At 49.3% G+C, this 27,590-nt stretch overlaps 1 protein-coding gene across 1 annotated transcript in view; it reads right to left on the bottom strand.

Annotated features, from left to right (window-relative positions):
• Positions 1-27,590, bottom strand: part of ZNF830 (zinc finger protein 830) — a 612,967-nt gene that overhangs the window by 56,496 nt on the left and 528,881 nt on the right. Inside the window, exons 8-9 of the mRNA XM_069620545.1 lie at positions 6,672-6,752; positions 5,015-5,091 (exon numbers count right to left, since the gene is read on the bottom strand). Of these exons, the coding sequence (XP_069476646.1) occupies positions 5,015-5,091; positions 6,672-6,752 (158 nt within the window). The remainder of the gene's footprint in view (positions 1-5,014; positions 5,092-6,671; positions 6,753-27,590) is intronic.

Here is a 27,590-nt window from a genome sequence, read left to right as displayed (position 1 = left end):
GCAGCCGGATACCAACACTAGTTCCTATGGGTCACCAGACAGAAGGCCCACTAAGTAACGTCCCAGCTTTCCACTTCAGCCGACTGCCGCCTTGGGCGCTGTAATGGAACGCCTCGATGCCATGGAGGCATGCCAGCGCCACATAGAGGGCCTTGCCACTGCCCACAACGAGCATGTGCAGGCCATCAGTCGATCCATCAGAGCAGCCACGAAGAGGACGGCCTGGGACAATGCGTTAACCAGGGCTGTAGTGAAAGCGTGCACAGCCTCCCTGACTGGGTTTAGCCAGAGGGTGCAGGAGCTTTGTGAGGGGCTCTTTGCCTTTGCGAAGCAGAAGAGGGAAAGTAATGCCCTCCACCACCAGCAGCTGCCGATGGCAGCCTCAAATACCTCATTCTCCACCACCCCCACGAAGGAATCCTAACAGCGAACACCTAGGCGGAGGTCCCAGCGCAAGCTACGCTCACGCTCCCCGGATGCTGGGGTTTGGGGAAAGAGGGCACAGCCTTCATGACAGCCATGCACACTGTTGGCCTGAGTGTGCTCCATATGGACACGCCGTTGGGTAGGGGCAAGGGGGATAGTGTGCTGGGGGTGTTAGTGGTGGGTGGGGGCGAAGAACGGGGATAGCGTACTGGGGTGTTTGTGGTAGGGGGATAGTGTGCTGGGTTGTTGGTGGTGGGTTGGGGGAGAGCAGATGGGGTTAGAAAAAGTGACATTAAAGCCTGTTGAACTAAAGAAAAATGCAAGGACAATTATGATTGTGTACTTGTGCCCTTTATTCAATATGTGCTGGATCTGTACTGGGTCAGGTCAACGTGCTCAAAGTTATTGTGTATCAGTGCCTGCCAGGCCAGTTTCCGTTCCCTCACTTCATCCCTGTGCGTCTGCTCTGGCTCCGGCCACACGGTCATCTTCATCTTCCCCTGGGTGTTGCCCGTCAGTATCGGGAGGGGCGGTGGGGGTGGCAGCACATTACTCCTGAGGCAAATGTTGTGAAGCATTACAATTTTCCCTACTTTGTCTGGTGCATACATCAGTGCCCCTCCAGTGCGATCTAGGCACCAGAATCATGCCTTTAGTCCGAAAGTGCGTTTTTATGCATATGCGTGTCCGGCTGTGGGCATGGTTGTAGGCATGGTCATGTGGTGTTCGTAGGTCAGGCACAGGGGTCATCAGCCACTTCAGCTGCGGGTATCCAGAGTCACTTGTATGGGATGGAATACCAACATCAGTCATCTGTCTCATGCATGGGTCTGCAGTCTCAATGTATTTGGCCATTGTGAGGCATGGGCATTCTTGTGTGCATCCAGACCATGCAATGTGTATGCGTGATGGGTATGCATCCTTTGTATATCATGCCATGCATTACTTGTCCTGTATATGCACCCTGTGTTGTTGTAGTGGCTGCTGTGTGACGGTTGACTGCAGTCAACCAGACTGCATATGGGAAGACGGCTGTGGCATGGGTGGACATGCTGTGTGGATCTGAGCTGCAGCACATTCAAGGTGCATTGTGGTTGATGTGGTCTGATGTGCCATTGTGTTGGCAGCGGGGTGTGTCCATCACCATGTGTGTGTCCGGGTGTGGTAGACATGTGCATGCACCCTTGGGTGCCCCCAGTCGATGGTGCAGGTGCCGCACAGCTGCTGCCAGTGCCTCCTCTTGACATGTAATGCTTCCTGCGGCTAAACCCCTCCCCCTTTTTTACTTATACTTCGACATGCATTTGTGGCTGGGTTTGTACTCGTCCACTATCCAGGTCTGTTGTCCTCTGTGCCTCTACATGTATCCCGGCATTGTGCTGTTGCGTAGGACCATGGAGTCGTGGGTGGATTCAGGGTAGCAGGCATAGCAGTGGGTAATAAGTTCAGGGCCACAGGTCACCTGCATGTTCATGGAGTGATCGTGTTTGTGGTTACTGTGGACTGCCTCATGAGCCTGGGGCACCACCAACGCAACATGGGTGCAGTTGACTGCTATCGCGTTGGGTAGTTGTGCAGTGGCATAAAAGCGCGCCTTCATGTCATTCACCTGGGCCTGGGTGGTGGGCAGTGCGATTTGCTGGTTGACATGGCGTAGAAGGGCATCCAGCACCTGGCCAAGGACTGTGCTGAATGTTGACTGTGCCGTGCCATGCCATGCATCGTGGCCGAATGCTGGAAAGTGACCGTCCCAAGGAACTGCAGGACTAGCACCAGCTTCACCAGTAGGGGCACGGCTGTGCGGATGTTAATCCTGCTCCCATTTTCGTCATGTATTGTGGCCAGCAGCCCAGTAATGGTCTCCCTGTCCAGGCGATGCTCAGTTACCAACTGGGTGTCACTGAGGGCCCAGGATGATGGCCTGGGGATGGGTGCTTGCCTTGCAGAGTCTGCTCTCCTCCTCATTACACCCCCCGTACTCCCTGTGCCCTGGCCTGGCCTGGTTGTCCTGCATCAGATGGGCCAGGTGCAGCCTGAGTAGCTGCCTGTCCCAGTTTGCATCAAATAATGGCAGCATGGTGTTGCAAACATTGTTTGCGGTCTGGGTGGGTCTTAGTAGTTATGTTTTGAGTCAAAGTTTGAGGGTAAGGCTTGATTAAAGCAGGTCGAAAGAGATCCCATGAGGCAGTGTTTTGGGCGGGGAAGGGCAGGAACTGGATGGGAATGACCACAGGGATTAGCACGACCATGGTCAGTCCATGGGCTGTGTAAGGGAGGCATGACATCACAAGTATGACACGGACACAATTTGTAAAACCTTTATTAACTTTTGGGGTTTGGAAAAACTCCTACTTTGCCGTATAGCTGGGATGGGAATCATCTCAACCATTAAATAATAAAGAAAACAGCTTAGTCATGTCTGTCAAATCAAAATGGCCTATGCTAATAAAACCTAATGCTCATCTCTTGTTAAAAATAATTGTGTAAGTAGGTATGTATATAAAAGGAAAATCAGTGTTCTACAAGGAAAAAATGTGGCTGAATCAGCTCTCCTGCCCACGTTTAGACAGCACGGAATAAGGCAATCTCTATAGGCAGAATGACACACTGGCACGGTCTTTAACACTGAAACAATTCGGAAAGTGGATTGAGGGCTGCCTGGCATTCCAAGTTAAAGGCTCTTGTTCCAGTCTTCCGCAAATAACGAAACAAAAAGTTAACACCAGTCCCCCTCTGTCGGGCTCAGACCGTTCTCTCGGAGTTAACTTCATTCACTTTCGCTTTTACAGTTCATTCACTTTTATCGCCTCAAACAATGCACCTTTCACAGAGACTTTCAAGTGGGCTACTCCTTTCCACCAGACCACTCGTTACTAAGTATCAGGTCTCTGAGATCTGCTATAATATCCCATCTCTTAACCTTTGATTTGATTAAATCGTCAGAGACCATCCCTGGGGATCAAGTTGTTCCATTAATTCCTCACACCTTTTCTTAAAAATACAAAATAAGGGGTTGACTCCCTTACCCATGGTGGAATTCAGGTAGACGTCAGTCCATCTGTGGTCCTTGTGCTCTGGCATCTTAAAGAACAGTGTATGTCTACGCTTCATCAGCTGCCCGCACCAAAACTCTAGCCCCACTTTCAGTCTTATAAGGCCGACTGGGACTGAGGCGGGGACCCCCAGCACTCTTCAAATTTCTCCCTTCCTGGTAGTCCAGGAACCTTCTACTCTTGCCGCGAGTCAAATCGACTCCATACAAGATAGTCGCCAATATCTTAGCTCTGTAAAAGTCAATTAAGGGTAATACAATTCGCACAGCCTGTTTTTTTTACTGCTTTAGCTAAGGACAGACATGCCCTCACTTTCTCTTCCATTTTCCCTTCCTCCATTATGCGTTGCCATTTGTGGGAAATGGAGAATCTCAAATATTTTTATTATTGGGTAATTATAATGCGCTTATACAGCAAGTGGTGTATCAAGGCGCAACAAGACAGAAGGGGGGGGGGGAACAGGGATGACTAATAAAAATCGGTCCTACTAAGCCTTGCGTCATTCGAATCGTGCAAGTGCAGTAACAAGAAGTGCAGGGGAGTTGGGGGGGGGGGGGGGGGGCGACGGGGAGGGCTTTGTTCCAGACAGAGCAGAACATGCTTGTGGTAAAGGGGGAAAGAAGTGTAGGTAGGTAGTGGGGAGCGCAGAAGTGCTGGGGGGCAGGAACGGTGGGGGGAGAAGGTGGCTACGCCAGTGCCAAGGGGAGGCAAGGTGGACAAGTGCCAGGGGAATACAGGGTAATGAAGGTCCACATGGTGAGTGCGAGGAAGGGGCTTGGTGGGCTCTGTAGCGGTGCAGGCCCAAGCAGGCTAGTGCAGAGGGAAGAATGTCAGACGGGCAAGGGCAGTTGGGGGGGGGGATTAGGAGTGACTGAAGTGCTAGGGTAGACTGGGCGAGGAGGGCCTGGTGCCCAGTATGCATCATAAGGAATCGGGCAGCCAGTCAATGCAGCAGAGGGGACATTAGCTGGGCAGAGGGAAGGAAGAAGAGAAAAGGAGGATCTTGAGAAGCTTCAGGAACCTAAGGAGATCCGGCTCAAGTCCGATAGGGGCAGGGAGCCCATTCCAGAGGGAGGCTCCTGCGGAAGAGAGATATAACCCCCCACTCTCTGCTTGGAAAAGCATCTGATCTGCAGAGAGTTGGCGATCGAAGACCGAAGGGGTCTAGGAGGTATTTAGGGAGAGAGAGTTGGATGTAGCGGGGTCACAGGCCCCAGAAAGCCTTGTGGATGATGTAGGTTCTTGAACTTAATCCTCGCAGCAACCGGGAGCCAGTTAAATAATATTAAGACTGGCCCTTTCCCTCTGCATCCAAATTTGAACCAAAAACATTTACATTTGACTGAATGTTGCTCCCATCGATGTGCGTCTTTAACATTCATTCTTACCTGGTCTGATACTCCAAAGTAATATAGAAGCTGTGAACATAATTTAGAAGCATGTCACGAAGTTCAAGAAATAAAATGACAGGATTTTTTATATGAGCCAAGGGTTGTAATATACGAAGGGGGTTCAAGGATACATGATATACTTACATCTGCTCATCAATTTCTTCAATCTGACGCTCCAATCGCCCTTCCTCATCCTCTTCTGCCACTATCGCCTCAGAAACCTGCAGTGCCAAAAAGAGATTAGCTGTGTTGTAAAATCAATTCACATTTTGAGAGAAGAGAGCTTTGGCCCTAATACAAGCTAGCTGACCTTTAAGCAAGCATGCTCTCCCTATTGGAGCATATTTCCCTTTCTCTGCTCGCTATTGCCATACAGTCTACAGAAAGGCAGGGGAGAATGCCAACGAGGCCCATGCCAATATTGAGTCTTTATGGTTTATTACACATTGTAAGTGAGGAGATGACTCATGAGCTAGGGTCACTTGATCTGCATATTCTCTTGTTTGGGCATCCTTGGGCATCCTTTCATCATAGCAGAATGATAACCCCATTTTGGCACAACCCAATGTCATTAAAAACATGTATTGTTAGTTATATTCCCTGCTACTCTGCAGCCATTATTATTTGATGCTTTATTTTCCACCTACTGTATACACACCATGGATAAGAAAATACTGTGAGACTGCTGATGTAGGCATTTCTTTTTCTGATCTTTTACACAAAGGTTTGTGTGATATTGACCATCAGTTATTCGGTGTGAAGTCACACATCGTCATACAAATCACATTCTGAAGTGGCAATATTGCAAGACACGTTATTAATTATACACTCGTTGATGACTTTAATTTACTGAACCTAAATACTTTTATCATGGTGAACGGACTACCATGGGGCCATTGAGTTGGGAATTACCACTGTTTTTTATATTACAAAATTCCTTTAATTAGGAGGAACGCTGTCTGCAACACAACATAGGTTATGAAGTCAGTGCACTAATAAAGTCATGGCATTTATTCATTTGAAACATCTCATTTTGACGCTATGACTTCACCAAACCCATGGCAATGACACCAGTAAATGATCTAAAATGGTGCTGCTCTTTGCAAATTGGACATTGTCCCTTTGAGCTGGCTTTGGTAACTAACTAGGCCTCAGGGAAGTGGAAAAGGTCAGATTTGTAAACTAAATTGGTAGTGTTCCCAATCGGTTACTGTAGATGAGTTTCATTTTACTTTCTCAGTTTTTGCCTTTATATATTTTACTGCAGGCTCCTGTGTATCTAGTGTGCTAATTACAGTTAGCGCCACGTCTTCTGGCATAATAGAAATAGGGACACATTGGTACCACTATAAAATGGATTGCGCTTCACAAGTAATTTAGGTATCTGCATTCGCCATCTAAACTTCACCTGTATCTTTTGACTCTACCACCTATGATGCACAAGCTAATGAAAGTCTTCCAATCTTTATATTTCATAGATGTCCGCTAATACAAACTCAACCTCCCCTACAAATAGATCCTCAAACTGAACGAGCTAAATTAAGGAACTGGAATAAAAAGATCATACACTCAGTTAAAGAGTTCTGTGCTCTTCACTTTGAATGTTAAGAACCGTCTCATTTATCAGAGTTAAATAATCTCAGACGTTGTTTCTTTGCCAGGTAATCTGCACTGAAAAGTGCATCCACACTTAACTGACACTAGTGTTTTATCATACATGGTCATGAAGAAATGAAATAAAAAGGGACATCTGCACTTGTGCTAAGTGTTCAGAAACACCCGCTAACAACGTATCACTTACCGTATTGACTTGCCTCATCTCCTTCTGAAACTCGTCCCACTCTTTGTCCATTTGATCTTTTGGAGCATCGACTTTTCTCACCTGGTTTAACATGGAACAACAAGTAGATAAGGAACAAGCTTTGGCAAATTCAAGAGTTCAGACTCTTCTATAGGCTTTAGATAAGCACATGCCTGACATTTGCTTGACACTACCATGTATGCCCAGGGACTCGGACATTTGCGACCTTTTGCCATTTTATTGCCAGGCATTGGTATGCGAGGTATCTGAGTGATAGGAAGGTTGCAGCACCTCTGTATGGCAAATGGTGTAACTAGGAAAACTGTTTTAGATTTATAACCAGAAATACTTGAGTTATGGAACATTAACTACATTTTCTATACACCAAACATAAATTGTGCATATCATTTTATTTTTTATACATAAAAATAATACATAATGTTTTTAATTTTCTGTATTTTCAATGCAGAAAACAGTGCTGTTCCGGTCATTGGTTATTGATATAATTACATTCTCACCTGCCAAAGGATGAGAGGCTCAAGGGCAATGGAATGGTAATGGCAGGGTTTATGGGGATGTATAATTCCTATGGGAACACTGACACTAGAAGACAGGTCGAAATCGAATTGTCTGCAGAAGGTGTGTCCCCTGCAAATCAGAAGGAAATCTATGCTCCATTAGCATAAGACTCAAAGGCGCAGGAAAGACGGGACATAACTTTGATTGGGGGAGTTGGATAGATATTAAAAATAGTACAGGAGTACAGGGGGTTTGGGGGGGGGGGGTGTATGATTTTGGGAGAACCAGCAGGAAACGCTGCTGACAGGAATGTCACTGTATGTTGAGACGACATGGGGCACTCTCAATATAATGATCTTCAATTGAGGAATGTCTAGTTTTAATATACCCTAACAGCAGAGGGATAGCTAATAGCATGTATCAGAGAATCAAGGGGCAATGCTCTTATAACATGGTTCACCAGTGGAAAATTGACAGTTGGCGCACAGTAATAAAGGGATTATGTAAGGGAGGCATGGTATCACAAGTATGACACCGACATAAGAGCTACACATTTCAAAACCTTCATTACATTTTAGGGGTTTGGAAAAACTCCTACTTTGCCCTATAGCTATGATGGGAGTAGTATTTCCCATCAAATAATAAAGAAGACAGTCCTCATCAGTCTATGTCTAATCAAAATGGCCTAAACTAAAATAAAACAAATGCCTGCTGAAAGGAAGGCATGGTATCAAAGTAAGACTGACACAAGTGACCACAGTCCAAGGGTGTGTATTGAACCTTATCAAGGGTGTGATCTACGCCTATCTAAACCTAAATCTAAGATGGGAGCAAGCTACGACCATCAAAATAATAATGCAGTCCTAGTTGAGTCTCATCAAAATAAAAGGGCCTATACTAAAAAAAAAACCTATTGTCCATCCTTACGGCTAAGTTACAAATACTGAGGGGACATAGAAAGAAGTGTTCCCTGAATGATAAGTCAGAATTTTCAGGCCGTTGGCCTCCCTTCCCCACGTTTTCCGCACAGGACAAGACGGTTCACTCGAGCATAGCACACTCTTGGGCTTCTTCGGCACGAGGACACAGTTCTATCACAAGCATCAGACCTTCTATACCCAAGTCCCTTAGTTATCCAAAAGGCTCTTGATCCAGACGGCCTGATGTCTCAAACAAATGAAAGAGTTCCTTTCCAAGTATTCAAGTAGGGCGATTCACTCTTCACCCTGGATCACCCCTCAGCCAGGCTCAGATCCCCTTTTCACAATTAGGCTCCCTCAGCCGGGCCCGGACCAATAACTATTCTCGTTTGCTATCGAAGACCTTTCGAATGGGCACAGGGTTTGGCTTGACCCATTGAAAGACCACTTTGATTTCACAGTTTACAGTTTTCACACTCTCAGTTGGCTATGCTACAGAGACCTTTGAATGATCACCCACGTGGTGCCGGACCACTCTGTATATGTCATTTACATTGTTTACTGTTCAAAGGTTCACTCACTCCTTGGATATTCAATTCTATTTGCGTCGCTCATAACATACACCTTAACCTCTGTTCTTTGCAGATTTCTTTATACAAGGTTGCCGCTTGCAACCTTTGTTATAACACAGAGCGGTCTGCTATCAGTCTCCCAGACTCACCGGCTGTGCTGACTTTACTGGAGCGGCTTTATTGTCGGAGCCAAGGACAGTACCACAACGGCAATCGCTCCTCCCTGCCTCAGCCATCGATGCAGGAGAGCCACACGTAGCTTTGACACACAATGCACATTTCTTCAGCTTTAATTACTGGTTTCATGTTTCTTATCCTGGAGGGCTTGTGAAAGTAACAGGTTTCTTCCTCTGAAAAGGCCAAGGGCAATTCCCTCCTTGCAACCCTTTCTGGTCTCACTGTCTTTCTCCTCGTATTAAACTGCCATCTCGGAACTGCTGCTTCCTTTGGTGTTTTGCCTCTCTCAGAGTGTGCTTTCGTGTTCTGCCTCTTATCTGTGTGGAGAAGAGTGATGGAAGTCAGGTGTGTGTAATCAGTAATTGCCTGACCCTTGTGTTGGGACATGTTAGGCCCGTTGACGCTCAGGGTGAACTGGAAGGTGATACCACGTCTCACATTCCGGTGTCCCACTTCCACTCCCTGAGGACGGGACGCCTCATCCAGGTGATCCTCCCACAGGAACTGGATCCAAAAGTGATGGCCATGTCCTGGCCACCTGGATGACAGATCCCCCGGGGACTAGCGGTTGAGATACCTTCAGGGTTCTCAAACTGCCCTATCTCTTATACAAAAAGTGGGTAAAGGCGAACGTGTACGCAAAGGAAAGTCAGTGTTATAATGTTACGCTCACCTGGTCTCTGCGGAGGCGTTGGGGCACGTTTGCAGCCCTCCCTGGGGCGAGGTCGCTTGGGTCTGAATTCGCCCTCTGCGCTTATGTGGTGACTGGTGGTAATAGGTGATGCTGCTGGAGACTGCTCCTGTGTAGGGAATGGGGGGCGCGAGTATGCCAGCTTGTGCGCCTGATCCCCTTCCAGACCCCTTCCAAAAACCATGGTACACGAGGGATACACTGTCCCTAGAAAGCTCACCTGTTTAGTTTTGGCGAGCACGCCATCCTGCTGCTTCTGGCAGGGGGGCTTGTATGTTCTGGACCGAGTTCCTTCACTGGTCCCTTGCATGTGCTAGTCCAGTCCTGCTGCGCCTAAGCCACTATACTTCAGGTAAGTGTTCCTGTTTGCCTTTGTCTTTCCTCGTCTGTTTTTTTCTATTGTAAAGTTCGTTGTCTTGTATTGCTGTACGTTCCACTTTTGATGTTTGTTCTTTTGCTTTCTTCCCGTGTGGGTGATGTTGCCGGCCCGGCAGAAGCTGTGGAGCTTGAGGCGATAGCCGGAGGGAATGAGGAACGAAGCTGCAGCGGTACAGTAGCTGGTAAATTGTTAACTAGGGGGCACGCAGTGTTGAAATGCGGCGTGGCCCTAGAACGATGTTCTAACCTTGTCTTTCTTCTTCTTCACAGGGTCCGAGTTTGTGGATGCGGAGTGCAGTGCTGCGGCGTCGGGATCAAGATCACTGGATGTCAGGAGATGAGTCTGCAGATGAAGCGATGAAGCACCGGTTTCCTGGAGTTGAGTATGCAGGAGAACGCCTAGTTTCAAAGGTAAGTAAACTGGTCCAAGCGACGGTGAGCGTCATGTTGCACAGGAGTGCACAGTAACGCGAAGCACCGGCCTCAAGGATGGAGCAGCTTATATAGCTGAGCTTCAGAAGCCACACCCACCAGGTTCAGCCTGCCTGCCACACCCTGCAACATCTGATGAGTCAGCACATGAAGACCAGGCCTAGAGAGCCATACCCGATGAGTCAGCACATGAGGATGTTCTCTGGAATAAAGGCTTTCAGCTCCTGAAAAGTACTTGTAAAATAAAAGCACTCCTGCACTGAAATAAAATGTTCCTGCTCACATCTCAATATGAGCCTGGCGCCAAAGGCGCCAGGACTGAGTCCAACCAGGGCCCCTGTGTTTATAGGTCCAAAAGGGACATAAGTGAGTCAAGTGACCCATTGCCTCCATCCCTGGGTGGTGTGGTTTTTGTGTTCTGTGGCCTGTGGCCATGACACATAAGGGATCAAGCTGGCTGAGTCAGCTCTCCTCCCCATGTTCGACAGCACGGAGTAAGGCAGCCCCCGTAAACAGGATGATGCACTCTGGCTTCGGTTAACAACAAAAAGGCAGTTCAAAACGTGGGTCGAGGCTCACTTGGCCTTCTATGTTAAAGTCACAAATTCACCAAAAGTTCTTTCACAGTTCAACAAAAGTTCACGCAGGTCACTCTCTATCGGGTTCGGACCTCTCAAGGCATCAACAGTTCAAGTAAGTCTCCCTCGGTCGGGCTCGGACCTCTCAACAAAAGTACCGGATTCAACATAGATCTCCCTCAGCCATGCTTGGACCTCGCAATCACAGTACTTGCAGGGGTTCCCCAAGCTGTATTCACGTTAGTTTGGGGTTCCCTTACCCCAACTTCTTTCATTTTCCAGGTCTCCTTCAGTCAAGCTTAGAGGTTTCACAGATGTCAAAGACTTTCGAATGTCCGAGGCTTTTTCCATAGACCTCCACAGGACCACTTCAGCTTTCACTTCAGCACTCCCTTATGGTATTTGCCCCAGTTTCTCTTGGTAGTTCCACAACACAATCAGAAAAGTTCAAAGAAATCTTTCTCTTAAAGCAATCCCCTTTTAACTTCCCCTTTCGTCTGGGTTAATCTTGACATTTATGCATTGCAGATTTCGCTCACTTTGTCGCTTTATACCAAAACAAACATTTCGTAGAGACTTTCAAGTGGGCCGTTCCCTTTCACCAGACCACTCCGCTACTCTATCACTAGCTTCACAGTTAACACTGACTTTAAAGTTCACTACAGGTTTGCTTTCTTTCATGGCTCATCAGCACCGACGCTACCTTCAATTCGGATATAAACCGTTGCAGCCTCAATGTTTCCTTGACACAAACCCGCCTTTCAAGTCTTTTGCTAACTAACCGGTTGTGTGCATTCCTTTCTGTTCTCTCCGGTTTTGCTTCTCCAACTCTGCCGTTCACCGAGGAGGGTTGCTGGTGTCCTTGAAACACAATGCTGTCTTCTTCTTTTCTAGGATTTGGCTTTATCTGCGTGTTCTTTCAAGGTTTCCCAGAGGCAACAACCTCCTGCAGTGATCTTCAGGGTTTCCCTGTCCCTTGATCTGGTCCCTCGTTATGCTACAGTGGGTTCGCCTTCGCCCCGGAAGACCTGCTCCTTCTCGTGTTCCACCTTGCTCAGAGTGTGTCTCCATGTTCCGCCTGTGTGGGGGTAGCCTATGGTTATCAGATGTATGTGATTAAGGCCAAGTGCCCGACTTCACCTGACCTTATTAACGGGACATGTCCTCTGCCCAGTGTTTGTGTAGAAAGGGGTGGGGGGGAGAGTTGGAACGTTGGAGAATCCTATCAAGCAGGATGGGTATAGGAAAGGGTGGGATACTGCGTCTCACCATCGGTTTTCTCACCCCTACTCCCTGAAGATCCCGCACCCAGGTTATCCTCCCGTACTGGTCCACCCGAGAGTCTTGATCCAAAAGCGATGAACGTGCTCTGGTCACCTGAGGGAGGGATTACTGGAGACTAGCAAGTGAGACACCCTTTGATTTCTCACAATTCGTACTAATACGACATGGCTAGGGGAACTGTGCTCAACTAGGGGGCAAAAAACATGGTACAGATAAAGGAAGATGTGAGGAGAATGCTGGTGCAAGCCATGCTCCCGCGGAAGAAAAACAGCAGCAATTGCATGTCTCATCTGTTAGCTCAAGCTAAAAAGGGCTTACCCTGAGCTCAGGAGAACACACTGTGCTCATGAGACAGCAACCACAACTGAAATAATCCATAACACAAGGAATTAATGAAAGAAAAAGTATAGCAAAAATGACCGAAACACAAAGATGGACTACCACCATTTGGGGGTGGGAGGGACACAAGGGTTTAAATAGTCAGGTTCTTCAGCAGTAGAGATTAAGCAAGTTTTCTGCATAGTTGCCAGGCCCTAGGACAAGTGCGAAACCTAAAACTGTTAATCCTTACCAAATTGCACTCTGCCCTCAGATGAACTCGGGTAGTTAAACTTTTTTTCCGCACACAGTGTTAAGAAATGTGTCCCTTCTTCACCTCGGTTTTGCTTTGATACCAAGTTGCAGGCAATTGCAGCAATCCATCATTGCAAAGTGCAGCACTCTACCAGGCAGCTGGCATCAATATACAAGAAAGCGACCAATCATCTTTGTCAATTCCTTCCGTCAAAAAAATACAAGTCCGATTCCAGGTCCTCTACAATTCCTTGAGCATAGCACAGCAATTATCCTCTCTTTATGCTACAGAGGTTCATGGGTTTTTACTCACTCGAGACAGAATTCGAGCTCAGGCAAACACTACATTCTCCACCCATCACTCATTTCCCACCACATTTAACAGGATATGTTAACTACAGCCCAAATTAGAAGGGTAGATCACGCTGCATTAAGCAGAATGAGTCCCAAAAAACAAAGCCCAAGAGGAATACAGCCTTCATTACCACTATAACCTTCTCCATACAGCCTCTAGCAGGTCTCAACAACTTCCAGGTCGCCTGGTAGAGCAGTGCTCACAGTTCAAGGCGCACACACACAAGCTAGGCAAACTAAACTAAACACACACACACATTTAAGAGGTAGTTTTCTGCCAGATTTCCAACCCACAGAACCTGGCATTGGGAAGACAATTCCTTTGCTTGGTGCATAGTTTCATCACACCCACACTAATGATGACACTCGGGCATAGTGGCAGACCTTTAGTGGAACTTTTACTATCCTTACATAAAAATCCCTTTTCCTCAGAATATCTTACAATGTACCCTCCCAATATATGAAATCTTGATCATCTACTCTTGAGCAACACGTACGGAACAAGTTACTTACCTGTAACTGTTGTTCTCCAGCATGGATCTGGCATGGATTCACATGCTCATGAATATTCCCTGTTGTCAGGCCGGGAAGTCATGGTAAAAGAAGAAAACAGTTTCACCCCCAGCCAATGACTGCCCTCTCTTTAAGCCCCGCCTCTGGCAACCATCTTCAGATTTTTAGCGCAGGTCCACGTGTTGGGAGTCTTTGTGTTCCGCGCTTGGAGCCTTCTGCTTTTTTCATGCTTTTTTGCTAGGAAATTCCTATTTATGTTCAATCGAGTCCACCAGCACCAGTGTGCTTTATCGTTTCTTCATCCAACTAATGGGGATTCATTTGTCGGCGTCTTTCATCACCCCTCAAGGGCAGAATCGTAGAGTGTTTTTTTTTCGAAGATTCCAGAATGCCAAAACTGCACGCCGGACAATGTCGGACAAGAAGGACGACAGGGGATCCCTCTTCAAGCTCTGCACCAGCTGCCGTTTGAGGAATGTGTTCGTGGAGGACCAGCATTCCCAGTGCCTCTATTGTCTTCACCTGACGCACAAGGAGGAGGATCACGAGTTCTGGTGTGGCTTTACCAAGCGCACCAACAAGGATTGGCACAGCAGACTGGTGGTGTGGCTCAATGCCAAGGCCTCAACCCGTGTGGCTCACAGATCCAGCCAGTCAGAGAGGAATTCCAAGTACTTTGAGGGCACTCCATCCGTGGGGGCCCAAGAAAAGGCCAAGCATCTCAAGTCTGTTTCAGTCGGGGTCGCCGGGCAATCAGGTCCCGCAACAAGCAGGGCACGCTCATCTTCTGCATCGGCCTCCACCTCCAGCCATCACTCCAGTTCTTCATCACAGAGGAAGTAAGCTAGTCCTGGCGAGCTGCGGGAGAAACCAGAGAAGGCCAAGCCGCAGGGTAAGGTGTCCGACCTGCCAGTGAAGGCCCCGGTGATACAAGCTAAATCGTCTTCAACTATCAAGTTGGTGGCGGCCGCCCTTTGAAAGTCGAAAGGGGCTGACCCAGTCCAGGGTGCCCCGACGGCAGCCAGAGTGGCTGTTCCTCCCAGGCGAGAGGCTTCGGCCAAACAAGTGGAAAAGACCCCAGGAAAGAGGATGCCGCCCCCAAGCCAGAGACCAACCCCTCAGGACAAAAAAAGGGGGAGGGGGTGGAAGTGCTCCAAGGCACGGATATTTCTTCTTCCAACGAAGAGGACATGGTTTCCGTTCACACGGTCCTGGAAGACATTGGGGATGACGGGAACGTTGCAGAGGAGGAAGTTGCCGAAGGAGGCGACGACAGCGAGAACACTGACGGGGATGGGGACGACGACGTAGGTCCTGGGCCCAGCAAGCCTGCTCCCCTGACACCTCACAGAGATTTGTCACAGGACATTCTTTCGACTCTCCACATGCTTGTGTCAGAGATACAAAGTCAATGAATCCCTTATTTTTTTCAAGCTTTGATAAGCGGGAATATTCATGAGCATGTGTATCCATGTCAGACCCCATGCTGGAGAAGAACAAGTTACTTTCTTACCTGGTAACGTTCTTTCGATGGAATGGTCCGACGACGTATTCCATATCTATGACAGGCAATGTCCACAGCTGTGCTGCTTCGGAAAATCTTCGGCGTCTGCGTCCTGCATCGATGACGTCGATGCGCCGTCCCCGAGAACCTCCTCCGACGGCCGACATCGCCCGATGCGATAAGTAGGACGCACGCCGCCGATAGCCTCAGTTATAGTTTTTTCCCAGAACATGTGCCTCCAGTTTACTGACAGTCAGACACACAATGCCTTGCGGAACGCAAGCTACAATCGCAAAAGAAATTCTGCAGCGGGGAAGGTAGGGAGGGAGCGATATGGAATACGTCGTCGGACCATCCCATCGAAAGAACGTTACCAGGTAAGAAAGTAACTTGTTCTTCGAGGGTATTGGGTCCTCCGACGTATTCCATATCTATGACAGACTCCCAAAGCAGTACCAAGCAAGGAGGTTGGAAAGAATTTAGAACACAAATTTAGCATGCCTAATCAAATTGCAGAATAGAGGACTGCCTTGCCAAAGGCCAGATCCTGCCCTCTGATGGAATCGAGGGAGTAGTGACGTACAAAAGTATGTACTGAAGCCCAGGTGGCTGCATCACAGATGTGACGAATAGGAACTCCCCTCTGCAGGGCAGTAGACGCAGCCACTCCCCTGGTAGAATGGGCCCGCAAGCCAGCCGGAGGGTCCTTACCTGCCAAGCGGTAACACTCGGAGATAGCTAAAATAATCCAACGAGACAAAGTCTGTTTCGTCACAGCTTGTCCCAAGCGCTTTCCAGCGTAACCAATGAAAAGTTGATCGTCCACTCTGACCCGGGACATGCGCGAAATATAAAAGCTGAAAGCTCTCCTAGGATCAAGCCTTCCTTACCAGGATGTGGAGGAGGATAGAACGCCGGAAGAACCACCTTCTGGCCAAATGAAAATCCGAAACCACCTTCGGAAGAAAAGAAGGACGAACTCTAAGGACAACTCTGTCCTTATGAAACACAGTGAAGGGTGGCTTAACTGAAAGTGCCTGTAACTCACTCACTCTGCGAGCGGAAGTAACCGCAACTAAAAACACAGTTTTAAGAGTGAGCAGTCTCAAAGGGCAAGAATGTAAAGGCTCAAACGGAGCACCCATAAGAAACTTAAGAACAAGGTTCAAATCCCAACCGGGCACCAGAAAAGGTGACGGAGGGAACACATTAGTGAGCCCTTTCAAAAACTGAGAAATTAAAGGAATTCTAAAACAGGAACACTCTTCAGACGAGCGCTTAAATATGGACAGCGCCTCCAGGTAACCTTTAATGGTCCCCACTTGCAAGCCCCTGTGGGCCAAAGAAAGCAAAAAAAGACAGAACCATGGGAATGTCACATTCAAAAGGATCCACATTCTTAACTCTGCACCAGTCGCAGAACTTTCTCCAACGGCAATGGTACAGAAACTTCGTTGCCGGCCGCCTGGCCGAGAGCAACACCTCCATCACGTCTTCAGGGAGGTCCCAATCCGTATACCTCAACCTTTCAGAAGCCAAGCGTGAAGGTTGAGGGATCCGACCTCTGGCTGGAGAACCTGACCCCCCTCCTGTGAGAGCAGATCGTCTCGGTAGGGAAGACGACGTGGAGGGCAGATGAACAAGTCGAGAAGGTCCGGGTACCACGTCCTGCGGGCCCACGCCGGAGCAATGAGGATCATCTGGGAACTGAACCTCCGTAACCTCCGCAGTACTTGCGGGATGACGGGGACTGGAGGAAACGTGTACAGCAGTGGGAATGACCACTCCACCAAGAACGCGTCTCCTAAGGCTCCTTTTGGAGGAAATTCCCGCAAGCAAAACCTTTTGCACTTCCGGTTGACACTGGAGGCAAAGAGATCTACTTGAGGGGTCCCCCAAAGGGCGAAGATCTCAAGGAGAATCTCCTGAGCCAGCTCCCACTCGTGAGAGACCGTGCTCTGCCTGCTCAGAGCGTCCGCCGTCTCGTTGTCGTCCCAGGCCAGATGAACAGCCGAGATCGAAAGTTCCTGCTGGATGTCCCAGAACTCGAGCTGCATCGCCTCCCTGCACAGAGGAAGAGACCCTGCCCCCCTTTTTTGTTGGGGTAGTGCATGGCCACCGTGTTGTCCGTTAGAATCGGGACACTCTTTCCTCGCACAGTCGGCAGAAAAGCCTTCAGGGCTAGCCTGACGGCCCTCAGCTCCAACAGATTGATATGGAGTCTGGACTCCAACCGAGACCAACGACCGCTGACTGTCAACTCGTTGGCATGAGCTCCCCATCCAATGAGGGATGCGTCCGTCACGATCATCACCTCCGCCCAGGGCAGCCAAAATGGGGCCTCCTTCATCAGATTGCCTTCGACGACCCACCACAGAAGGTCCTGGGCGACCGAGGGCGGCACCTGGACAGGGTCCGACAGCCGGCCGGAGGACAGACCACTGGAGCTGCAAAGATCTCATCCACAGACGAGCCTCTGGCACCAGAAGAATGCAGGATGCCATGAGGCCGAGCAGTCTCAAAAACTCAGACGCTGGGAGATTCTGGGCAAGTTGAAACTTGTGCACCATCTGCTGAATGTGAAGAGCCCTCACCTGGGGAGGAAAACACTGCCCCAGGGATGTGTCGAGCACTGCTCCGATGTACTGGTGCCGCCGCGTTGGTGTCAAATGGGACTTCTTTAAATTGAGGGAGAAGCCCAGCTTGTGAAGGGAGTGGCAGGTGACGGACAGATGATCCAGGACTTGCTCGGGAGAGCTCCCCGTGATCAACCAATCGTCCAGGTACGGGTAGACGTGAATCCCCCCTTTCCTGAGATGCGCTGCCACCACCACCATGAGCTTGGTGAAAACCCTTGGGGCGGAGGTCAATCCGAATGGCAGGACCTGAAACTGAAAGTGCGAGTCGCCAACCGCGAACCTCAGGTACTTCTTGTGCTTGGGATGGATCGGCACATGGAAGCAAGCATCCTTGAGGTCGAGAGACATCAACCAGTCCTGAAGTTGAAGGGCCTGGAGGACTTGAGAGAGAGTAACCATCTTGAACTTGTCCTTCCTGAGGAGTTTGTTCAAACCGCGCAAGTCCATGATGGGCCTCAATCCCCCGTCTTTCTTTGAAATCAAAAAATAAGGGGAATGCCATCCCTTGTTCCTCTCCGCTACAGGTACCAGTTCTATGGCGTCTTTCTCCAGTAGGGCTTGAATTTCCTGCGCAAGGAGCAGATCCGGACTCTTCAAAGAGGTTCCCAGGTGGATTGTCGTGAGGCCTCTGCCGAAAAAGAAGACAGTAGCAGTGGGTTATGATCTCCAGAACCCACACATCTGAAGTAATGGCTTGCCACTCTACAAGATGCTGCGCCAGCCTTCCCCCAACTGGCGAACCATGGGACCTGGCCTCATGACTGAGTGGTAGTGGCTGCGCCGTTGCCTGAGGGCAAAGAGGCAACTGCCCGAGCGGCCTTGGCACCTCGAGTACCCTTGTTTCCACCTCTGGCACTCTTACAGTGGCCTCTTTGACTGCTAGCTCCTCTCGCTTTACTGAAGGACGAGTAATAGCGAAAGGAACCTCCCCTCCATTGCTGTCCCCTAGGACGAAAAGACGGAGGTTGGCGAACTGCAGCGCCCAACGACTTCGCTGCAGCTTTGGAGGTCTGCAACCTCTCAAGGCTCTCGTCAGCCTTGCTGCCAAAAAGGTGTTCACTGTCAAAGGGCATGTTGAGGAGACGGGACTGCACATCAGGAGCGAACCCAGACTTCCGCAACCACGCAAACCTGCGTATTACGGTGCTCGCCGCCATGGACCGGCTGACACAATCTGCCATGTCCAAACCCGACTGAACGGCCTCACACATGGCACCCTTGCCATCCTGAACCATAGCAAGGAAACAAGGGGTTTATCCCCTTCGGGACTACGTTCAGCCACTAATGCAACAGTTCCACAGAGTGTGTGTGAAACAAGACAAGGCACATATGAAGTTGGCCACCTGAAGCGCCATACCCCCTGAAGAAAACACTTTCTTCGCCCAGCCGTTTGTCATCCCTATCCGGAGGGATGGTAGGATACGACGCCTGCTTTGCCGGGGCCATAGCCGCCTGCACCACCAAACTCTCCGGAGTGGGGTGCCTGGACAAGTAGCAGGGGTCGCTACTGGCTGGACTGTATTTTTGCGACAAAGACTTGACCACTGCCGGGAGACTCTCCGGAGCAGTCCAAGCCGCCGCCACCCTTCTCTGCAGAGCCATATGAAACGGCAAAAACCGGGTCAGTGGGGGGACCAAGATCAAGGATGTCCGTGAGATCATCCTGAACGAACTCCCCTGGGGGAGCTGACCAACCCAAGTACTCAGTGACCCAAGACATAAGGTGCCGATATGAAGAATCGGCATGAGTGCCAGGCTCCGGCCTACAAAACTCCACCTCCGGAGAGGTGTTCAGTCCACTGGCATCATGCAGTGACTGCCTCAGGTCATCAAACTGGCTATGGCCAGAGATAAGCTCACCTGGTACCGTAACCGGAACCAAGCCATCATCAGAGCCTTCATCACCCTCCAAAATGTACTCCAGGTGGGGAGAGGAAGACATCTGGGGACAAAAGCAGTGCCTAACCTTAGCCAGAGCCTTTCTAGGGGCTAACCCCGTGCCACGGGGCCCCTCCGACACCACCGCCTCGAAAGGCGTCGAGGGCACAGGCCTCGAAGCCAGCGCTCGGAGCGTGTCTCGACGACCTAGGTGCCGACAGCGTCGACTACCCCCTCGGAGGCAGAGCCTAGAGAAAAATCATCGATGACCTCGGCGCCAACGTCTTCTTCGAAGAGGGCACAGGCTCACGCGGTCACGAGCGCGTCGAGGACCGGGATCTGGAACGGGCATGGCGAGAACGGCTACCCTTGTCCGAGTGGGACCTCTCCCGCAAGCCGTGCCCATCACCCGAGCCCGAAGGCGTACGAGCGGTTTCTCTCGACCAGTGCCGACCGACCCCACTCGAAGGCGCGGAAGGACCAGTGCCCTGCGATTCAAGAATCGCTAGCATCTACTTCCCGAAGGAAGCCCATTCCTCCGGTGTCGCTTGCATAGAGGGATAAGCGACCCGCCGACGGGTGGAATCCTCGGAAGAGGACGGGGAAGGCGACCGATGCTGGCGCTTCCGGGAATGCCTCGAAGAGGCGGAGGAGTGGCGAGACCTACTTCTGGAAGGAGACCCACTGGACTTCCGACGATGACGCAGAGAGTCGCCCCTCGAGTCATCCGTCGAAAGCCCCGCAGACCTCGACTTCCGGGGCTTAGACACCCGACCTACCGGCAGCTTCTTCTTGCGTTTCCGCAAGGCCTTTGCCGTGAGCTACTGGCAGCCGACACAGTTGTCCGTATCGTGGGCCTCCCCGAGGCACCAGAGGCAGGCGTTGTGCGAGTCCGTGACCGACATCTTGGACCCACAGTCCCCGCATTTCTTGAAGGCCGGACGCGGGGTTGAAGACGAAGTAGACATCGCCACGAACAGGTCTTCACAAAAAACCGAACAGGTTCAACGAACCAAGAATTGAAAACAGCAAACTCCAAAGAGTCGAGGCGTACCGAGATTCACGAAGCGAACACGTTCGCGGAAAAAAACGAACTGAGGCTATGGGCGTCGTGCGTCCTACTTATCACATCGGGTGACGTCGGCCGTTGGAGGAGGTCCTTGTGGACGGCGCATCGACGTCATCAACGCAGGACGCAGATGCTGAAGATTTTCCAAAGCAGCACAGCTGTGGACATTACCTGTCATAGATATGGAATACGTCGGAGGACCCATTCCCCTCGAATCAGGCTTTTAACCCCCATCTTTTGTTTAACTTACTCTAACTCAGTTTGAACAACCCTCTCCCCCCCTCCCCAGCCTTGTTTTATTGTCCCATCTTTCCCTATTACTTCTCCCCTTCACTACTTCATGCTTGTCTGGATACCCTTGGGCAGGGACGCGAAATGATAACTACCACACAATCTTCAGTACTTTAAGGCGTTTATTGTGGTGATGATTTCCAACAGTCAATCAGTCCCTTTTTTTAAAGCTTTGATGAGTGTGAAACACTAGCCACTTGTCAGCTCCTATGATGCTCACATTACCTCCCTTCAACGTTACTTAAATGTATGATTACTGTGCCACATGAATAAGAATTTTTTTTTGTATAACTTTCTTTATTCAGGTAACCATTCTAGATCGTACATTCCACCCATAGATGATATTGATCTCTACCGCCCAGTGAGGTTGTGTATAACATACCGCTATGTACAAACACCCGGGCCAATGGAAGTAGGCAAGATAGTAAACCACGCATGAAGTCCCACAACTCCTTTTGCCATTACTTAACATTATCATACAGCAGGACAATACAAAGCCATGATCCATACAGCTATGATGCAGTCAACCTGTGATGTAACCTTCTGTTTATTTTATAATTAATATTGCGCCTTGGGCCCACAGGCACACGGGCACAGATACAAACAATAATAACCAGGGCTGGAGAGATGCAGTCCCTGGGCTTGAGGCCAAGGATATGTCGAAGGGGATTCAACTGTTCTGGTTTAGTTGAAGGGGACAAAGTAGAGTTGGGCAGATTAAATCTAGTTCACCACAACTCAAGTAGAATGATCCATTTACCCAGTTTTTACTAATGCTCAAGAAATGGGGGAGATTACTTTTACCGCATGCAACGACAATACAATCTCTATTCTGAGAACACCATTCCTCAATCTGTAGTCTCTGGCAAAATATCAAGTTGTGCGATCTTATGAGCACATTTCCCAGTTTCTGACCCAACCAGGTTAGAACTAAGGCTTTTCTGGGTTCATTTCTCGACAGCATTTCTACATTATTAAGTTTTGCTTATCCTGTACTAATTCACTTTTTTTTTTACTTTTTGCGAATAGATGACATTTGAGCTTTTCTTAAGCCACATCTCTGTACATGGGGGTTCTTAGCCTCTGACAGGCAGTTCCCGCTCCATTTAAGCCCTTAAGTGCCAAGGATGAGGTATCTCATCCTTGGAATTCCCTCCAGGGTGCCAAGGACGTGATAGCTTGTCCTTTTTGCCACTCTTGTTTTGAGCGATCCCTGCACAGCAGGGATCGCTCAAAAACAGTAATCCAACCCACGGGCTTTGTGAGGGGAAGTCCCCCCTCACTGCCAGGGGGCTGGATTACCTTCAGTACGCAAGTCGACGTGAAAACTAAAGTAATTTTCACCGCAGCAGCCATTTCGGGCTGCTGCGGTGAAAACACAAGGTGAGTCTCCACCTTTCTCCTCCTCGATCTTCGGCTGTATTTCAAGCCGAAGATCGAGGGAGGTGTCGTTGGAAAGGGGAGATTCTACCCTTTCCAATGACACCTTTTGTGAAAGCATTGCTGGGCACGGATAGGGCGCAGAGTGCTTGATCCGCGCCCAGCAATGCCCACTAGACACCAGGGATATCTTTGAATGCAGGGGTGTGGGGGGAAGGTGGGGGCTGCTTACAGTAAGCAGCCCCCATCTCCCCCCCGCCGGCCCCCAAAGCATGGGGGCACATATGTGCAGACCCTGGGGGCAGATGGCTGATCATCTGCCCCCAGGGAAGAGGGCAAAATAAAAATAAAAAATTAAAAAGGAAATCCAACGGGGATGGGGGGCCCTAGACACCAGGGATTTTTTTTTTGCCCCTGTGAAAGGGTGGTGGCCCTCCCCCTCCCACACCAAGTGGAAAGGGGGGCCACCCCTTGCAGCCCTCCCTGGGGGCAGATTGCTACCCCCAGGCAGGAGTACATGAGGTGGACTCCCATCGTATTGGAGGTGGGGGGAGGGCCACCAGGAATAAGTGTGCAGGCCCCCCAAAGGATGGGGCCTGCAGGTTTTGGCCCACCAGGGGGCAGATGGCTGATCATCTGCCCCCAGGGAAGTGGGAAAAAAGAAAAGGAAAAAAAAAGATTTGGGTGGGAGTGGGGCACTAGCCACCAGAGATTTATTTTACGAAAAGGGGGGTGGCCCTCTCCCCCTCACCCCAAGGGGAAATAGGGGCTCCCGTTGTAGCCCTCACTAGGGGCAGATATCTGCTCCCAGGAAGGGGCATCTGACCATAGGGAGGGCTGCATGAGATGTCCCCCGTTGCATTTGGTGTGGGGGGGGGGGGGGGGAAAGAGTCACCCATCCATATCACTAGAAAATTACCTGTCGGTTTAGGGTGCACCTCAGCCCCCCTTAAAGTGCAGCCTGCCATTTTCAAACTTGCCTTGGTACAGAAGGGCACATTGGTGTGCCAATCTGGCCCCCTTTTGGGCACCCTGGGGCCAGATTGGCACACCAATGTGCCCCTCTGCGCCAAGGGGAGTTGGGTCACCCAGAACCCCAGACAAAGTGAACATTGTGTTTTTTCCCCCACCAAATATCACATTTTGTTGGGAATTGTAGCTAATAAAAACTGGGGCAATTTGCGCAAGGCAGACCTCTGTGGATTCCCACGTGTGTCCCCTTTTCGGAAGTGCATGGGGTTCCCCGTTTTCCTTGCTGGCTTCGACACCCTAGGCCCAAATCTGTAGGTTGCCCACATGAACAAAATGTGCTGTGCCGAAAGGCTTAGGTTTACCAGTGGGTTACCCTTTCCCGTTTGCGCCCCGGTAGGTGCACCCACACATGTGAGGTAACATTTTCATCGGGACACGTGTGGTGATACGGGAAGGTAGGCCATGTGTTGTTGGTGGTGTGTTTCGGTGGGTGGCCGGAGCAAAATGTTTGAGAATTGTATATTTCCAGCCAATTTCTGAGACATTTCCCTCTGTCCACTCACCGAAACACGTTGCCAACAACAGATGTCATACCTTCCTGCTTTCCTACAGGTGTCCTGATGAAAACGGTACCTCACATGCGTGAAAGAAGTCTTTAAGCTGGACCAAAGAAGTACAGACATTTGGGGAAGGTCTTCCAGCAAAGTTCGTCTTGGGGGTAGATTGTCCCACTAACCCAATGGAAGTCGTCCTCTCCGGAGCGTCTCTAGTCGATTCGGAAAAGCAGTTTTAGCACAGCAGCAGGGCTTCACCGGGCAGTTCAACGGCGCAGGAGCATGCAGCAAGCTTCTCTTCACGATTGCTTCGTCAGATGTTTCGTTCAGTGGTCGACAGTCTTCTGTTCAAGAAGCCTCGCCTTTTATGCAGGTTCTCCCCTTCATGCACAACCTAGCTATCACTCACACTGCAGGGTTGCTGTCCTGAAAGGACAGCCATCCAGCCAGCCAATCAGCACTGGGTGCATTCAGGTTACCAAGGAGACTAAAGACATGGAGTTTCAAGCACCTCCCTTGCTTCCTACCCTGCCAGAAATACTGGAGCTAGAGGTGGGTTTCAGTACTTAAGCCCGCCGAAGGCAAAACAAACAAAAGGGTTAAACCTGGTTTGGCACGCAGATTAAAACCCAAGAAATGGCAAAAAAAAAGAAGACCGGGCCATTTTGACACAATAGTCACCCATGGGTGCTATACTGCAGCTGAGGATTTAGCCTGCAGTAGAAAAGCACAATGGTAGGAAAATTAAACCACTGCCACCAGCCATTTAAAGTAGTGAGGGAACTATAAATAATGTTACATGAGTAATTAGGAAAAGGGGCTACTAAGTAACACCCCCCCCCCCCCCCCCCCGAGCACTCCACATAAGATGGGGTGTGGGGGCCTACATAAAAAAAGTTAGGCAATGTCAATTGCACTTTACTACTCTTGGGAACAGTAGTTTACCCAAGAGAAAGTATTTAAGCCTTATGAGAAATCCAAAGGACTTCTCTGTGACCGTGCACTGAAGGCGCTGTGTGTCACAATACAAAGGGTAGATGCTTATGGAGTTTTTCAGACTCCAAAAACAAATAAACACAGAGTCCAAATCAGATCAAAATACATGAGAGTGAAAGAAAGGTCTTGCTTACTCCAGGATAAAAATTTAAAAAGTCCTAAAGTCCAGCAAAAGAGCTAGGGGCCTCTAAGGTTGAAGGGTATTAGCACAGAAATGTGAATTCTCCCTAACACTTGTCTCCGCCAGACTAAGGGACAGGAGGATTTAATCCACTCCTGGATGAATTTCCTAATCCAGTTGGCCATACTTTCTGAAGAGACCATCAGCATTTTGGTGATTACACCCTGACCTGTGCTCTATGGTGAAATCAAACCCTTGGAGGCTGATTTTAACAATTTAGGATTCTCCCCCCTCCCCCGTCATCTGCATTAATCATCTCAAGGGTTGGTGGTCGGTCTGAATAACAAAAGTAGAACCATACAAGTATGGTCTAAACTTCTTCAGAGACCACACAATGCCAAAACACTCACGTTCAATAGTTGCCCACTTTGTCTCACTGCCCTTCAGTTTCCTACTGATGAAGCAGATAGGGTGTTCCCTGCCTTTCTCATCCAGCTGACTCAAAACTGCACCTATCCCTGTATTAGAAGCATCTGTCTGTACAATGAAGGATTGGTTGTAGTCAGGAGCTCTCAAGACTGGAGCTTTACAAAGGCCTTTCGTCAGTCCTTCAAAAGCCTTCGTGCACTCCTCATTCCACCTGACCTTCTTTGGGAATTTGGCTGAGGAGATCACATTCAAGGGCGAAGCTAGGTCCCATAGTTCTCTATCAAGTTCCTGTAGTACCCAGTGAGACCTAGAATGGCTTTCACTTGGGTCTGAGTGGTAGGTGTGGCTCAGTCGTGTACAGATTATACTTTGATAGGCATTGGCCTAATTTCACCTCCTCTTACCTCATATCCAAGGTAGCCCACTTTACTCTGACCAATTTGACATCTGCTACCCTTTATCGTCAGATGGGCCTGTTCAAGAGCCTGTAAAATACATCAAAGGTGGAGAAGATGCTCTTCCCAAGTGGGGCTGAACACTGCAATGTCATCCAAGTATGCCATGCAGAAGTCCTCCATCCCATTCAGAACTTGATTCACCATCCTCTGGAATGTAGCAGGTGCAATTTGGAGTACGGAAGGCATAAACCTAAACTGGTAGAGGCCTCCTGGGGTAGAAAATGCAGTTTTCTCCTTGGCATGATCGTTCAGAGCTATTTGCCAATAGGCGGAGGTCAGGTGAAATGTACTGAGGAACTTGGCTGAACCAAGTTTGTCCACCAGCTCATCTGTCCTGGGTACAGGATGGGCATCAGCCGTGGTGAATGCATTAAGAGCTCTATAGTCCACACAGAATCTCAAGTCCTTGGTTCCTGCTTTTGGCACCAGTCCAATTGGTCTAGCCCATGGACTTGAAGATGGCTCTATTACCCCAAGATCAAGCATATTCTAGACCTCTTCCATTATGTGGGATCTTACATGGTGCGACATTTTGTAACTCCTGCTTCTGACAGGGAGACTGTCACCAGTGAGAATATCATGCTGGGCCCAAGGGGTCAAGCCTGGTGTCAATGAAAACCCGGAGGCAAACTGATTTATCAGAGCCTTGCACTCCTGTTATTGCAGAGTCTGATCTGAACAGAGGTTTACTCCTTCCATTTTCTCATCTTAGGGTTGTCCCCTGAGGAGATCAGAGAGACGCTCGCCCTCCTCCTCTTGATTAGAGGCTAGAAACAAAGCTCCTAGGCTCTGGTCTGGAAACAAGCCTTCTGACTTTTAGTGTGATAAACCCCAGGGGCCTCATTGGAATTGCCCAAGTCCACTAAATAATTGACCTGTACAAGTTTACCCACAACCTTGAAGGGTCCAATCCATGTGTCCAGTAAGGTCCTCTGCCTTGTAGGTACCATAACTAGTAAACGCTGGTCTGGAGTAAACTGCACCATGTCAGCCTTCTGTTCATGACAATGCTTGACCATAGTCTGACCTGATTTCAAGTTATCAGAAGATTCTGTCATCATGAGTGCCATTCTCCTCCAGAGACCTAGCACATAGTCAGTGACTCTCACTGGCTTCAGGGAAGGAGCACTCTCCAACCCTTCCTTGATCAGGACCAAAGAGCCTCTAACCGGATGACCATAGAGCAGTAAAAAGGGGCTGAACCCAACCCCTGCTTGAGGGACTTCTCTATAAGCAAAGAGAAGGTATGGCAGTAGAAGGTCCCACTTTCTTCTAAAGAGTTCCTCTAAAGTACTTATCATGCTCTTCATAGTTCTATTAAACCTCTCCACCAACCCATTGGTTTGGGAATGGTAGGCTGTTGAGAACGTGTATGTCACTACACAGTTTTTCCACATGGTCTGCATGTAGTGGGACATAGAATTTGACCCCTTGTTGTAAGAGGATTCAATCCAGCACTACAGCTAAGTCAATACCTAGTCTGGGATACTGAATGGAAACCCTTATTGATATATCTTTATGTCCAGTTCATGAGTTCTGGATGACTACCCCTATATAACACCCCTCTCTTGGAACCCCCGCTGACCCCACTTAGCCAAGAAGTAGTTCTGTTTTGCAAGTTTAAACGGTTTATTTGA

The sequence above is a fragment of the Ambystoma mexicanum genome, chromosome 5q (genome assembly GCF_040938575.1).
Source record: "Ambystoma mexicanum isolate Mex_15411 chromosome 5q, UKY_AmexF1_1, whole genome shotgun sequence".
Taxonomy (NCBI): Eukaryota; Metazoa; Chordata; class Amphibia; order Caudata; family Ambystomatidae; genus Ambystoma; species Ambystoma mexicanum.
This window is presented reverse-complemented; position numbering and strand designations above follow the sequence as displayed.